The 16,495-nt window shown below is 39.1% G+C and overlaps 1 protein-coding gene across 1 annotated transcript in view; it reads right to left on the reverse strand.

Annotated features, from left to right (window-relative positions):
• Positions 1-4,709, reverse strand: part of LOC145990506 (uncharacterized) — a 48,919-nt gene extending 44,210 nt beyond the window's left edge. Inside the window, exons 1-2 of the mRNA XM_083126203.1 lie at positions 4,576-4,709; positions 1,886-2,483 (exon numbers count right to left, since the gene is read on the reverse strand). Of these exons, the coding sequence (XP_082982329.1) occupies positions 1,886-2,483; positions 4,576-4,709 (732 nt within the window). The remainder of the gene's footprint in view (positions 1-1,885; positions 2,484-4,575) is intronic.
• Positions 4,710-16,495: the final 11,786 nt, after the last annotated feature.

Raw genomic sequence — 16,495 nt, forward strand, 5'->3', positions numbered from 1 at the left:
AGATATTTTAGCGAATTACGCCGGCATAAGCTAAGTTCGTATTGCTAGAAGGCCTTCGTCGTTGCAAGTCACCTAACCCATTCACTGGCAAAAAAAATTAAAAATGTTGACGTACTGAAAAAAAATAACTTGTCCCACTCAAGCATTCATCGAGTTCCAACATTTGTACAGAGATGGCTCTGTTGTTGTCGCTTATCAAATATATATATAATTTTGGAATATCTCTTAAACGGTACGAGATAGCCAAAATCTGTTTGCAGATTTGTAATGTACACTCGAAGATAAGTAAAAGTGTGAATACAACCTATGCTCGAAAATCCAAAATGGCGACCGGAAGTAGGTTCATCTCTTAAACGGTACGAGATAGCCAAAATCTGTTTGCAGATTTGTAATGTACACTCGAAGATAAGTAAAAGTGTGAATACAACCTATGCTCGGAAATCCAAAATGGCGACCGGAAGTAGGTTCATCTCTTAAACGGTACGAGATAGCCAAAATCTGTTTGCAGATTTGTAATGTACACTCGAAAATAAGTAAAAGTGTGAATACAACCTATGCTCGGAAATCCAAAATGGCGACCGGAAGTAGGTTCATCTCTTAAACGGTACGAGATAGCCAAAATCTGTTTGCAGATTTGTAATGTACACTCGAAGATATGTAAAAGTGTGAATACAACCTATGCTCGGAAATCCAAAATGGCGACCGGAAGTAGGTTCATCTCTTAAACGGTACGAGATAGCCAAAATCTGTTTGCAGATTTGTAATGTACACTCGAAGATATGTAAAAGTGTGAATACAACATATGTTCGGAAATCCAAAATGGCGACCGGAAGTAGGTTCATCTCTTAAACGGTACGAGATAGCCAAAATCTGTTTGCAGATTTGTAATGTACACTCGAAGATATGTAAAAGTGTGAATACAACATATGTTCGGAAATCCAAAATGGCGACCGGAAGTAGGTTCATCTCTTAAACGGTACGAGTTAGCCACAATCTGTTTGCAGATTTGTAATGTACACTCGAAGATATGTAAAAGTGTGAATACAACATATGTTCGGAAATTTACAGAGTTCATAGGAATTGTTATTTTATAGAACATTGTCAGCCATAAGGTTAATTCACCCTCTTCTCCTCAAATCGCATTACATACATGTGGAAGACAGAGGTAAAAAAAAATTAGGTTAAATTAACCTCTCTCCGAGAACTGACCCCGAGCGCCCATTTTTAGCGAGCGCTATTTCAGCGAGCGCCATTTCAGCGAGTGTTTTTGTAAAGCGAGTTGGCAACACTGCTTGTGAGGTTAACATACACCGTGAAAGGCTACGCCTCGCCCGAACACATGTACACTCACACACAAAAAAAAGCTAAAAAAATTATACACCGTGAAAGGCTACGCCGAGTTGGAAACACTGCTTGTGAGGTTAACATACACCATAAAAGGCTACGCCGAGTTGGCAACACTGCTTGTGAGGTTAACATACACCATAAAAGGCTACGCCGAGTTGGAAATACTGCTGGTGAGGTTAACATACACCGTAAAAGGCTACGCCTCGCCCAAACACATGTACACTCACACACAAAAAAAAAAGCTAAAAAAATTATACACCGTGAAAGGCTACGCCGAGTTGGAAATACTGCTGGTGAGGTTAACATACACCATAAAAGGCTACGCCGAGTTGGCAACACTGCTTGTGAGGTTAACATACACCGTGAAAGGCTTCAAAATATCAGTTGGTGAAATTTTCGGGGGGTGAGTTGGCACCACTGCGAGCCCCACATGATGATTCGAGCCCCAAATGAGGATTTAGAACCGGGCCACCTGTACTACTGACTGGAGCATATCATTTGTGCTGTTCCATCTTGTCGGGACATCAAGGGATGGTACCGGCAGTGATTCTGCATTCAATTGACGCCGTGCTGTAGGCGATCGTAAGACACGACATGCTGCTTGACATGTCACAATAATATCCTTAACTTCAGGAATGGAATTGAGAGCATCATTCACGACTAAATGAAGAGTATGCGACGCGCAACGAACGGATTGGAGACGATAATCTTTACTCGTCAATTCCATTTCAATATCTTCATCTTCGTAAGTGTCTTGAGAAATATTAGACATCTTTGTTTCTTGATCTTCCCCAATAAGTTTCCCGGCTTTAATCATGTTTGCTCCAGTGTCTGTAGTTAAACTATATATATTCTCCACGGGCACATTATACTTATCCAGAATGTTCAACAATTCGTAACGCAAATTGCTACCTGTTTGAGACACAAATAACTCTTGAACTGACAAAGTACGCAATTGGAGAGCCCCATTTACAACAAACTGGACGTTGACACCAAAGAATGATCGTCCATTTTTCGAAGTAGAATCAACTTTTAGATGTATCAATTTTCCCTCCATTTCGCCGCGTATTGTTTCTCTGATCTGCTGGGCCTGACTGAATAGCATGTTCCGTACACCTTCCTTGTTCACGATAAACCTGCAGAGAATAAAATTTGCTTTAATCCTTAATTGATAAGTTGTTTCTTGATTTTTGAAATTTTCAAGACATTTGTTTCAAACCCAAAATAGAATTAAAATTCTTAAAAATATTTTTCAAATAGTATGAATTAATTATATTATCAAGCTTTCATCAACTAGGCAAATGCTACAAATATGAGAAAGCAGAACACTTTTTTGGTGAAAGTGAAAAAGATTGTTATTTAAAACCATAATAGGTTAACCTCTATCAGTGTGTCTAGAAACTAACGCAGCTTGCATGCAATAAACAGTGTTATTTGATGCAATCAACGCTCTTTAGTAAAGTTTGAACTAATGAGGAAGTTATAACACCACCCTCCCTGGTCACAGCACTGGGCTTTGGCAATAGGTCTTTTTGCTTCATTCAGATATACCTAAGGCTGTGAAAAGGATATATGTGACACCTATATTTTTTTTATTTTCTAAAATATATTAACAATAGTATATAGGGGATATCTAAATAAGTTGTACTGCATGCTCAGTTCCATCCAGCACTGGAAAGCTACAGAATGTTAGCATAACCTGTCTCTAGGCATATGGAGTACAGTGAGTTTGTTTTGTCTCTGCGCAGAGTTAGCACGTGATATGGGACAGATGCCGGCATTTTCGTCCCGTAACGTCTAGCATGCAGACAATTATACAGTATTTATATTACATATTCCGACCTAACCTGTGTTATAAGAGTTTAAAACGAACGCACTGTATATGTAACAACTTTGTAAAATTGAGGAAAATTTGACATAATATTTGAAAACTTTATATTAATTAGTTTTGTTTGAGTGTACAAAAGTGTGTTAAATATCATTTGATGAAAAAATGTGTCTCATACATATCAGTCTTCAGAAAATTACTTTTCCAGACAGTTATACTTAGTTTACTTATTCAAAGAGTAACTGTTGCAGTTGAAATTACTCATGATTATGTCAGTGAGTAACTAGTTTTACAGTTATTTGAAAAACTAACTTAACGTAATTGCATTCCTTCTAAACATTGTAAGGATATACAGAACTCTCTACCTTCATTACATGAGGCTGGATCAATAAAATCAATGTATTTGAAGTAACCTGAAATGAATTTCTAAGGAATTCTAACTAAAGAAGGTAGCTGTAACCGTAGCAGAGTTTCATTTTTGCAATAGATGTAACTTTATGACGTTACTTTTACTATTCTTTAAGACAAATTTTTAACTTTAAAATTTGTAGCGTTGGGGGAAAAAGTTAAATTTGGCAACACTGTTTCAACTATGGGCTCCCGCGTAGCAAAATTATTAGTGATTTAACATTTGGCGCTAGCGGTCCAGGGTTAAATTCCTGGTGGGAGCCCTCCAAAATTTCAGTCCTGCCCAGCTACGCGAGGACAGTAGTTGAGCTAGTTAAGGAGTGGGTTCTGTCTTGAAAGCCAGAAATAGCTGCGATGGACTATGCGCGGACCAAGCGTCATCCTTTGAAAAATCAGCTTAGAGTTGTTGGCATTTGAATAATTAGTCTTGTTTGTATACGTCAAATTGATTTAAGGGCCTTTCTCTTAGAGGGGTAGTTTAGCTTCCAACTATTTCTTTTCTGGACGCTTTTGTTTCCTTTTTTTTCGGAATCTCCTACTAAGGCAAGAAAGCTGGGCTTCGTTCCATTTTGAATTTAGGACATCCACGCTTTGTTGCAATTCGTCATTTCTAGTTGCTCATTAAAACTTCAGTGTTTGGTTTAATCTTGATTGTTGTCATAATATTACAATGCGATGACATACCACAGACATAAAATCCAAAATAAAATTTCTTAAATATTTATTTTCTTGTAATTAATGATCATTGGGTGTGTTCAATTTTTCGCAATAAAATATCCAACAGAAAGTAACTGCAAAAGTAAGTTATTCTTTAAATTGAGTAGCTGCACCGAACCTACTTTTTGAACCAAGCAACTGACTCGAGTAACTTTCCGAACACTGATTAAGACTGTCCGTTACTAACAATGAAAATAATTTCATTCGTATACAATGTGAACATACTAAGGAATACATGTAAAGGACAATCTGACGACATTGATGAAAATACGCACCTGTCAGAAGCTGGCATCGCTTCCAAAAGAGGATTCACTATATCTTGAAATGCTTGGTCATTCATCAGTGAAAAAGGACGTCCGTGCTCCGAGATGAGTCGGATGCAAGACTGCCTGAGGATGTCTGCGGTCATCTTTACATTTAGGAGAATATTGGCTTTCGGATTACTAGAGATAGCATTTCTCATTTTCTTCTTCTGCAGAAATGACAGCTTATCTTGATGCCTCCGCTTGATATGTTTCTCTAGGTTACCACTATGATCTCCCTATAAAGAAAATAGTTTTATTCATACTGAAAGAATTAATATCAAAGTAAAATCTATGTGCGAGTTTGTGTATTCGTACAATATACCCATATACGTAAATATATGGAGACCACTAACTGTCATTATATAACAATATGCTTAATGTATGGAGATTAGTCACAAATTGGAATCCCAGCACTTTTTACGCCTGATTAAAATACTATAGAATACCCTACACATAGTGGACCTTCCCCAATATAAAATACGTCGAAATTCTTGAACATGGGGAAAGCTAGACTACAATGCGTGTGGAGAATTTACAGGACAACGAGCTGGAGGCAACTATAGAGGGGGGCGTGGTGATAAGTGACAGAACAAGACTAATTTGCGGTATAAGCTCGCCTAACTTCTAGATAAACTCTACAGGTTATAGGGAGAAAGTTGTGCTTATGGATTTTGAGATTTTGGGAAAAATTGAAAGTCAATGATTGGGATATGCATTTGAGTTGATTTAGTATATTTTACTTCGCTTTTCTGCCAATTTTGTCTAATTGCGAAGTTGGGGATGAGTGATATGATGAATGGGCACACTTTTGCTCTTTTTACTATAATAATAGAACAAGTAATTTGATTTTGAATTTTAAAAAAAGGATGCAAAGATTGCTCCAATGCAAGAACAATGTGCGTAAAAACTTTGTTCAGTAAAGCCAATTTGTTCAGGCAAATTTGCTTTGAATTTTTAATGCTTAAGTAATGATAAGTAACTTTTGTCAATTCTAGGTAATTTTGAACATTTATAGTAGTTTTCTGAAGATTTTTTGTAGAGTTTGACATTTTATTAATTGAATATCTTTTACCCTTATTTTTCAAATTTTGTCATGTGATAATGTCCTCTTGCTGACTGAAGTAAACCTAGGACACACTGCTTTCAGTATCTTTCAGTTCTTTCAATGAGAGTATAGAGGAGCTTTTCCATGCTGATTTCGATGCATAAGTATTAATTACTAAGCAAATTATCCACCATCGCGTTTGTTCTGTTTTACCCAATGAGAGTTGCGAATTTGAACAAAGCGCCAGACAAGCAACTGAATCTCTACACAAGCATTTATTTCTCAAACACACGCACGATGCAAGAAAAAAAATTAACAAAAGTAATCTTTGTCAATTTCCCACACGATACTTGTGTATCGTACTGTACACGTCTTTACTAGCAGACAATCATTTTTATTTTAGAATCTCCGTCAAGTGTTTATTGATCATATTACTTCAGCTTTATTCTGAAAAGCCATTGCAACTTTTGTCTTCTGTAACAATACAACATAAAATTATTTTTTTAAAAAAATGATTTTAAATCTCACGTATTTGTCAATTCTGCATTAATCTCACTGCTGCTAACAGTGTGTATTACTCCATTTTCCGAACAAGTTGTAGTAAATTTAAACATTTTACACTTATCCATTAAATTTATCAAAAATTAACTCATCAACTGTTAAGGAATTAATAACAAATGATATATTTTTAAAATTTTATTTTTAGGTCATTAATTGCTTCGCCCTGTTATAAACGCTATTTCCTTGATATTAACCAATTACTGCAATTCAATCCTGGACATATTGGACACCCATTCAGAGGTGTGTGTTTTATAAACTACAACCCACGGAAATCTTTCCTGAACCTGATATTTTGTCTTTCCAGTAAAGTCACAATTTGATCTGAAATATTTTCATACGTTCAGTTTTGGCCCGCAACGCCATCAATAAAGCATTTGGTTTCTGACGAAATATAATGTATGTACCAAACGTAAAATTTAACTTACCACTCCATCAAATTGATCAATTTAGTCCAATTTTGCATATACGAATTAAAATAATAAATTTTACTAAACAATTCAAGTGATGGAATAAAGGTCCTACTTGGAATGTTAGAATGTAACCATCCTCCGCAATTTTATATGGATATACTAGCTAATGGATAGTAGGAATTTCCCACGATTGCTCTCTCCACGAAAACAGTCCAGTCAAAGTCTGAGCTTCCCCTTGTCTCCTCCACACCCCTGGTCCTACAGGGTTGCCACACATCTTAGCTGCTCAGTCGACACTTCGCGCGTTGTACAGTGGGATCCATGAGTATTACCGTGCAAATTGTCCATCACCATGTTAGTGCATTTTATTTGACCCAATAAGAGCTTCAAGAATTAAAAGAAAACTCAAAACAAGCTGTTGACAACTTCTGCACCACTATACATAAAAATCCATCGCTTAAAACACATAGGATGTACGAGAAAAATAACGAAAATAGTCGGACAATTTGCCGAGCAATATTAGTGCATCGCACTGTACGTATGCGGTTGATTGCGTCAGCTGAAATTGTTGCTTATTGGTAGAAGAGGCATATATTTTTGGTAAATAATACAAAATTTCGGTACAATTTTCGGGTTCAAATGCGCTAAATAAAATAAAAATTCGTTGTTATAGCGGTGAAAAATCTGATCAAAAGTGGTGTATAAAATTACAAATTGAATATAATCCTAAATTTGATTAAAAAACTGCACTTATTACACAAAATAAGTATATCCCTTATAGTACATTCGTAGCATATCAGTTCTGTTGGAACGCTACGCATTTATGTAGTTACGAGAGTATTAAGTCTATTCTGTATAAAGGGGTCAATTTATGCTTCTCAAATATTTACAGCAGAATTAATCATTTCTCCGTGAATTACCTAACTCAGGATATTTCAAACTTCAGAAAGTATCGCATCGGTAAATAAACTAATTTTGTGTTTAGGAGTATTTCTTATTTTGCAGATCATTTCGTTACGAAACAGGGTAGGAAAATGCACCTCACCTTTCAGAAACATGAAAAATTAACATTACAGCATGTCATTTCACATTTCGTGTTTTCGTCAAAAACGAAATATGGATGTGTCTACTTACTGGCAAGACTAGGTGAGCGGCGTGACCTTGACTGAACTCTTTTCGTGACTTTAGATTTATAAATTAGCAGTTTGCACCTTTTCATTAAGTAGCCTCCTTCCTTTTTTGTCTTATTTCTACAGAGACTAGTTGAATATCTAGTAAAATGACGCGCTGTATTACAATTACTAATAGTATTACAAATTGTACACAAACATCAAAGAATGAAATACATTAGACACGAGTTTTCTGAAAATTTCTTCTTTTTCAAACTTTATACAGACGAAAATCGTGAATGGTAGTGAGCTCGCCCTGTTGAATAGGATGGGATTTCTGAGTGGAATGTTCAATGCAGCATATTGATCAAGATACAACAACTGAATTACGGCGAAGTAGGTTAGAAACCCTGCGTGCTCAAGAGCAGCTTCGATAAGGCACCTGAATTGTCTAGAGCTGAACAAGGAAATGGGCGATCTTTATTTCCCAAGGCCATTCCGCAAAACTAATGCCACAAGAAGTTTCCTGTGTGGATTTGTGAGCATGAAATTGTAGGTTGATGATAGTACTACAAGACGTCAAGTGGATTTTTTCCGTTTCGTTATTTTATATCGCTTTGCTACCTATAGAGTTTGAATAACTAATTAATCATTTGATGAGCAGACAAACACAAAGTAGCCGATCCCGTGGCAAATTAATTAGCGTAATACAATGCGAAGTCTAAAGTCTGATTAGAACCTGGACTAGAAGATATTGTCTTTATACCACTTCCATCATCTATCGCATCCTTTATCATCGCGATTAACAGTGGTAGACGCGAAATAAAAATAGAACCTTTGCAAGGACGTCCGAAAGAGGGGCAAGGGGTGGACGACCCCCCTGGAAAATGAAAGTCAACCAAAAATATATATATATATATATATATATATATATATATATATATATATATATATATATATATATATATATATATATATATATATCACACATATAATGTCATTTCAGCTACAATAATATATGTTAATTATTGCATGAACATAACTTCAAATTAAAGTAATGTTTTTTTTTAAAAGACAACACTTATGGTGTAGGACATGCACCTTGTTTCCCCCCCTGGAAAAAACTACCTTGCTTGCCCTTCCCTGAAAAAAAATGCGGGCGTCCATGAACCATTGGTATCTACTTCGGAGTATAAAGCGTTGTTTCTTCAATGTATAGCGCGGAAGTAGACCGCAACAGCCTCTTATTTGACAGGAAATAGCAACACGAGAATAGGGATTCCTCGTATTTTAGATTTTCTCAAACTAATTTCAAGTATGTGGTGGAAATTCCTTCTATATAGTATGCAAATCGAGGTTTGCAGTTTGAATGGGCGTATTCCTTTTCTCGGTTTTTCCTGGAGACGATATTTTCAATTACTTTGAAGCATTTTGTACCATTTGTAAAATGGCCCTTGTAAAATACGTGTACTGTCCTTTTATTCGCTTAGTTTTGAGAATCACTCTCCATACAATTGTTGCCTACTTCAGAGTCCAAAGGCCCTGTCTAGCTACAGACCAGTTGCGCAAACGCGGTTTCATTTGTTTCGTACACAAATTCCATCCTTTATACGTATTTTCTACTTGCTAAAAGCAGCGGCGGCTCAAGGGGGAGAGCCGCCGTGCCATGGCACTACCCTCAGAAGAAATGCATACCTAGCCCCTAGCCCAAGTATTGTTAAATTAATACATTGATAGTTTACAGACAATGAGATTCGAATCTTTCAATCGGTCAAGCTGACGTGACGACCGCCCCAACCACAGACTAGATATGAACCGCCCCAACCTCCTCACTGCATCGCCAGCTGTTTCGTATCCTCGGCGAGGCAGCGGTCGGCGCCACCCAAGAGCTGGCCTAACCAAGTTGAAACGCGTGCAGAGGGTTGGTGAAGTCTCAGCGAGTAACCTTTGCACCATAAGCCGGGAAGAAGGTGGCAGGGGGTGGTGTTAGCCAATGGGGTTAGCCCATAAGACACCAGCCGTGCCCGTTTAGCACAGCGAGGGAACTTTCTCAGTCTTGACACCGTTGCCATCTTCAGAGATAAGTCGCTAAATACGACGGATTTGTACGACCCGTTGGGGAAGTAATTCGTGAAAAAGGTACTATCTACTTTTCTGCCAACATTTGGAGAAACGAACCTAGTATTTTTCCGAAGTTAAATGAACATTTTGATAATAGATAGATGCGCCTAGAGGGCCATCCAGACTTTTTAAAAATATAAAAGTAAAAATTCCTTTGGCATTTCGACAATTTCTTTTTACATCAAATGTAGAATATTTTCAACGTCCAGTTGGAATACGTGTGCATGGGGGAGGAGAAGGTGAGAAGATTTGCTTTCCCTTCCTCTTGTAATTGTGTTTTTAGTGAAGTGTCCTGTAGTGTTTAAAGATAGGTTAGTGAGTGAAGATGAATCGTATTAGTGTGTTATTACTTAAACACACTGTTTTCCACGTTACCAAACAAGGATATACATCTTGGCCAGTGGGGCAACCTCAAGGAGGGGGGCCAAGGCATTGCGGAGGTTTTTTTTCTTCGATTTCTTGATCACGTTGACAGTACCCGCCGGCCGCCACTGGCTAAAAGTGCCTTTCATATCGCCTCAGGGCGTTGTCTACTCGGATGCTTCGTGATCGAAGGTCACGTGTACAAAGTTTCAGATTTTCCGATTTGCGTGGTGCTGCTGCTATCAGTTCGGTTCGCCTTCTCAAGGTCGCGCAGCAAGCAATTATTTTTCGTCTTCCGATAGGAAAAAGCTTGCCTCTCGCTTATGTGGACGAACGCGTGGCACGGATGACTTTTTGGCTCGACCATGGTTGGTCCTTTATGTTTCGTCCTTCAGCATTTTAATCTAAGAACGAATCATTCTCATCGAAAAACATAATGTATTTTTTTTTAATTGATGTAACACATGTAAACCGAGAGCGAGAGATAGATAGATAGATAGAAACGTTTTCCTTCAACAAACGTTTGTTTTCCTATTGTATAAAGTGAACGCACATGTTAAAATTCATCTTGCATAGATATTCAAATTAGAACAAATTCACGTAAAGTGATTAAGTATGCAGAAAAGAAATATATTTGTGATAAATACATAGTCAGTAAATTCCGATAACCAGAATTCTGTCACGCCGAATGAAACGTTTTGTTTTACAATTTAATGTTTTCACTGACATCCAAAACGAAAATACGTATTATAACTTAATGACTTTCAAGGTGTCAAAATATTGTAATGTTACTATGCTGCCGATCACAATTATGAGAACGCTACGGGTCCCGGGTCCGAATCCCGGCCTGGGCGTGGATGTTTGTGAGTGTGCATTCATCAATTTCATATTGTTATCACCAATCTCCATCTTCGAGAATTAGCCAAAAGTGGCAAAAAAAAAAGCGAAGTCAAATAAAGCATATCAAAATCAAACAATTATGAGACTTCTTCGAAAACGCCTTCGATAACGGTATTTGCTATTCGTAACGGATATGTGTATCACTTTTTCGAAACAGACTTTTGTGGAGGAAAAGAACTGTAACGTTACAAAAGTAACGAGCACAATTATACGAGAGACCTATGTTATTCTCTCCGGAACACGGCATCGGACACGGTATTGCACATCGGAACGTCTGTATGATACCAGCTATAAATAACGTTGTTGCTTTGAAAAAAGGAGTGTAACGTTTTTTCAGTAGTGACCTCAATTAAGTTACTGGTTAATTGTAACGTTACTATCACTTTCCACACACACTAAAGTTACTAGTCAATACGTGACGAACCTCTTTCTTACCCTGTAACGTTACTGGTTGCCGGCAATGGATGTAACGTTAAAGTGTCACGTGAAGACCTACTTCTTTAAAGATCAGTTATGGTTCGGTACCGTTATGCACACCTGTAACGTAATGTTCATATACCTGAGGTAACGTTTCTGTTCACGAAAAAAGTTATTCTGTTTCTGGTTGTAACGTAACGGAAACCGTAATTGAAAATACCGTTCCATTTCGTTACGTTACGACTCCCTGGCCTCAAGACCAGGTCGTCGGTTCTAAGAGCTGAACAGCGCATCCAGAGCGTCGACCATGTGTTGACCACCAACAAAGTGAGGAAGATTGCCCTGGATCCCAACGACGACAAGAGGTGCGTTCTCCAATGTGGAATCCACACACTGCCGTGGGGGCACTATCGCTTAGCAGAAAGCAAAACCTGCAACATATGCCCATCTTCAACAGAAGATTCATAAAACAAAACAAAAAAAAACAAATAAATCATTTTGTTAGTCATTACAAAAAAAACACTGACTGTCATTACAAAAAACTTTGACCGTATTCTTAAATAACCAGCATACCTATGAATCTCTTTGGTTTCCGAAAACAAACCAACATGGAGACTGTACACCGCGCGACGACAGATCATGAATTTCTACCTTCCATGTTAACTAAACTCAATGGTCTACTGATTGTTCACCTTAACAGCATTTGGACGAAATTGGATGACGATGTGGGCAAGATGTTTTACGTCTTCAACAACAATTTACATTTTTACGAAATTCCGATCGATGGAAAACTTCAAATCACCGTGAATCCGGAAAACGTAGGCGAAATCAAAATATCTACCGGCAAGAACATTTTTCGAATCAAGCACGACAAGATGCTTTCTAACATTACGTACGATGTTTCTGCAGGAGATTATCTTTACGTGGAACTCCTAGGAGATTACGACAAACTCATTCCTCTCTTCGTAGAATTACGAATCGTCTATCCTATTATAAATAACCGTTAACCAAAATGCCTAACGATATTTTCGGCAACACTAAGCGTGTAGACCACGCAGAAGAGATTCTCATGTTGGACGTCCGAATTAAAAAGTTGAGGAGCGATTTGATCGCTTTGCAGGAGACCTTAAACAAAAGTTTAGAGTCGGAGATCGCTACGCTCCAAACGCAATGTCTCGACCCCATTCTGAAAATCGATTCCGAACTGAAAACGCTCATAAAAAATTATGTCGACGTACCTTCTTACGACAACGTTCAAAATATACAGTTGAGCGTGGATAAGCTTCAAAATGATTTGGCCAAATTGCAGCAATTTCAATCGAAAAATGAAGATTTGGAAAAATTGAAACTCGAAATCGAAGAACGAACTTCGGCAATCGAAAAGAATTTCTCTGAACTTCAAACCGTCGTGAAGGATATTGATGTAGAACGCTTGCATGTTGTTGTTTCCAAATTACAAGAAGAATTCGCCGACACGTTGGAAGAAATTAAATCCAAGTTACAAACTTTGGAAGATACCATGACGAACCTACCATCGTCGGACGAACTGCAGGTCATCGGCAAAAGTGTCGCGAACATAAAAATTCAATTGGAGGCTTATCAAGATTTCGAACACATTCAAACCACCATCGCTACGCTTCAGGCGTCTCTGGAGTTGATCAACGAAGAAATTAAAAATATTCACGCTGAAGCCAGTGCGTTGACGAGCATACAAGACACGTTAAGCACGGTTCAGCAGAAGATCGAATATTAAGAAAATTTGAACGTCGAAACGAATCTTGCTCATTTTCATCACGTACTGGACAACATACAGGGTGACTTGGAATCGTTACGGACGAGCGTACCTTCGAGCGAAGATTTGGAAAAATTGAAATCGGCGGTGACGGCACTATCCGATTCGAGCGACATCAAAAGTTCATTGAGCGATATCGAGAGTAGGGTGGCCAATCTCCCCACCTCAAAAGAATTGCACGCTTTGAAAAGGAACATATCACGTATGCTGAAACGACTGGAAACGGAAACGGCGAACGTGGAACAGATTCGAGACGAACTTGCTTCGCTGGTGTCGACGCTGCCCACTTCGCAGAGCGTCGCCGACCTTCACACGCAGTTTACCGAGATGCGAAGCATCGTGAACGATCTTACCGAGAAAAGTTCGAAATTGAATCAAGTCGAGAACCTTCAGAGTATCGTCGTCAACATCAGAGATCAAGTTGGAGTGCTGGAATCCACGCAGGAATCGACGCTGGCCTCTTTCGGTGCCAAATTACAAGAACTCAACGAAAACTTCAAGCAGTTGAACGTGGAAGTGAAAATCAAACCGTCATTTTCTACAGTAACGGATACCATCGTCGAACATTTGTTGCCCGTACAAAATACACTGGGACAGCTTCATAGCAACCTCGTTAGCGTCGATACTAAATTCGCTAAACTGCATTCTCTGCAAGCCATCGAAATCAACAGCGTACCCAATCAACAGAGAATCTCCACGTTCGTCGAAGGGAACAAACTGTACATGTTACATCCTTATCATCCGTACTACAAGTTTCTCCTCGATGGCACGATTCAGATAAATGAATTTTCGTACTGGTCTCACGGCAGAAAAGCTAGCGTTCCCACCATGACCTTGATATCGAATCGTGGTGTCCAGAAAGCAGGAAACATTCCTCTGGCACGTTGGAACGAAACGCGCAACATATATGAAATACACGAAGACGAAGATCTTACCGTTTTTGACGTGAGTGCCGGCGATAAGCTGATCATTCAAAACACGAGCGAAGTGCCACCCTCTTTGAATCCCATCACGCTGGTGCTTCTCTTCAAACGTAATCTCTAAAAAATGTCTAGGCAAGCCATCGTCGAAGAATTGCATAAACCTGCACGCCGCAACTACAAACGTTTAGCTGTGGTAACCAAGGGAATCGATGACCTCTGGCAAAGTGACCTTGTGGAGATGAGTAGCGGCAATCTAAAAAATGTGCATAAATTGAACAAGGGCAACAAGTACCTCCTCACCGTCATAGACACGTTTTCGAAATTCGCATGGGCTCTACCTTTGAAAGCCAAAACAGGAACGTGCGTCACGGAAGCATTCAAGACAATTTTTCGCGAAAGCAACAGACGACCTCGGTTTTTGCAAACAGACAAGGGGAAGGAATTTTACAATGCCGTATTCCAAAAATTTATTCAAAAACATAACATTCGACATTATTCAACCTTCAGTCACATCAAAGCCAGCATCGTGGAAAGATTTAATCGAACCTTGAAAACACACATGTGGAAACGATTCACGCTTCGAGGAAATTACAAATGGGTCGACATACTGCCGGAACTCGTCGACACCTATAATGATACAGTACACAGAACGATAGGCATGAAGCCAGCTGACGTTACGAAATCTGACGAGCAGCGTTTAATTTCTACAGTTTACTGTCCAAAGTACACTCCCACGACTACCAAGAAATCAAAATTCAAAATTGGAGACCAGGTGAGGATCAGTAAATTCAAACGTACCTTCGAGAAGGGATTCACAAAAAATTGGAGCACGGAACTTTTTACGGTGGTTCGAGTTTTACCCGGAAACCGACACACGTATATAATAAAAGATAGTAGCGGCGAGATTTTGAAAGGAAGATTTTACGAAGAGGAACTCTCTAAAACAAAACATCCCGACACGTACCTCATCGAGAAAGTATTGCGTAGGAAAGGTGACAAACTGTTTGTCAAATGGCTGGGACTTCCAGAAAAGAGTTGGATCGACGCGAACGAAGTGATCTTGTGAGTACGTGGAACGTGGTGAAACGTCTACCGGATTCGGAAAGTCAAACAAAAAAAAAGAACGGCAAGTTGCTTCCCGACAGCATCCGCTGTCTGATCGTAGGTCCTTCGGGGTGTGGGAAAACAACACTGCTCGTGGACAATTTTCTCCTCGCACCGAATTGGTTAGATTGGAAGAACAGGCACCTCTACGTATTTTCGAAAAGTTTGGAGCAAGCGAAATACCAGCAACTGATAAAACTGTACGAAGGTCTGGACATTGCAACGTTCGCTTCGGAAATAAAACCACTCGACGATTGTCGTAAAAATTCAGTTGTTGTGTTCGACGATGTTATCCTGGAAAATCAAAATGAAATTCGCAATTTTTTCACGCAAGGTCGTCACAAAGGAATAGATTGCTTCTTCCTAGCTCAAACGTTTTCCAAAATTCCAAAACAGTTAGTACGCGACAACGCTAATTTCATATGTTTGTTTCGTCAAGATCACACCAACCTCAAGCACGCGTACGATGACTACGTAGGCGGAGACATGAACTACAATCAATTTTCGGAACGTTGCTGCTCCCACTGTTGGAACAGTGACGATTTCGGATTCGCGACGATCGACATGACGAGGAAACCTAACGACGGAAAATACAGAAACAAAATCAACGACTTTCTAAACGTTGCAACGTTGTGAGAAACGACGTGTATAAATAACGCTATGACAAAACGAAAAATCGAAGACGAAAATCTCAAGCTTCGCGATTACCTCGCGAAACGTTTCAAAGGTTGGAAATCCGAGAATCGCGGATTCTACGAAGAGAAGAAACGTCAAGATCAACCTGTGATCGACACCATCAGCGATCTAGGTAAAGAAATTAAAGGCGTCACGGAACAAAATAAAAATTTGATCAACGAACTCGTACCACTTGCAGCTAAAAGTTACACCGTACCCACGCCCATTTCGAGCATTCCTTCGACGCCGTTCGAACTGAAGGACGTACCGGCACGACGTCGAGCCATAGGTAGCACGCCGTCGTCTTTGGATAAGATCGAGTTGGGACCTTTGGCACGAGACTACCTGAGCACGGGGAAATTCGACAAGGATGAAGTGTTCGGATTGTATCCGAGCATGGAGAGCAACGAAGGCGGCGGTGTGGTTTGGAAGATTGGAAAATCGAAGGTGAGCTTCGAAGGCAACGACAT

Source organism: Lepisma saccharinum, chromosome 7, assembly GCF_977018435.1.
Source record: "Lepisma saccharinum chromosome 7, izLepSacc3.1, whole genome shotgun sequence".
NCBI classification, from domain to species: domain Eukaryota; kingdom Metazoa; phylum Arthropoda; class Insecta; order Zygentoma; family Lepismatidae; genus Lepisma; species Lepisma saccharinum.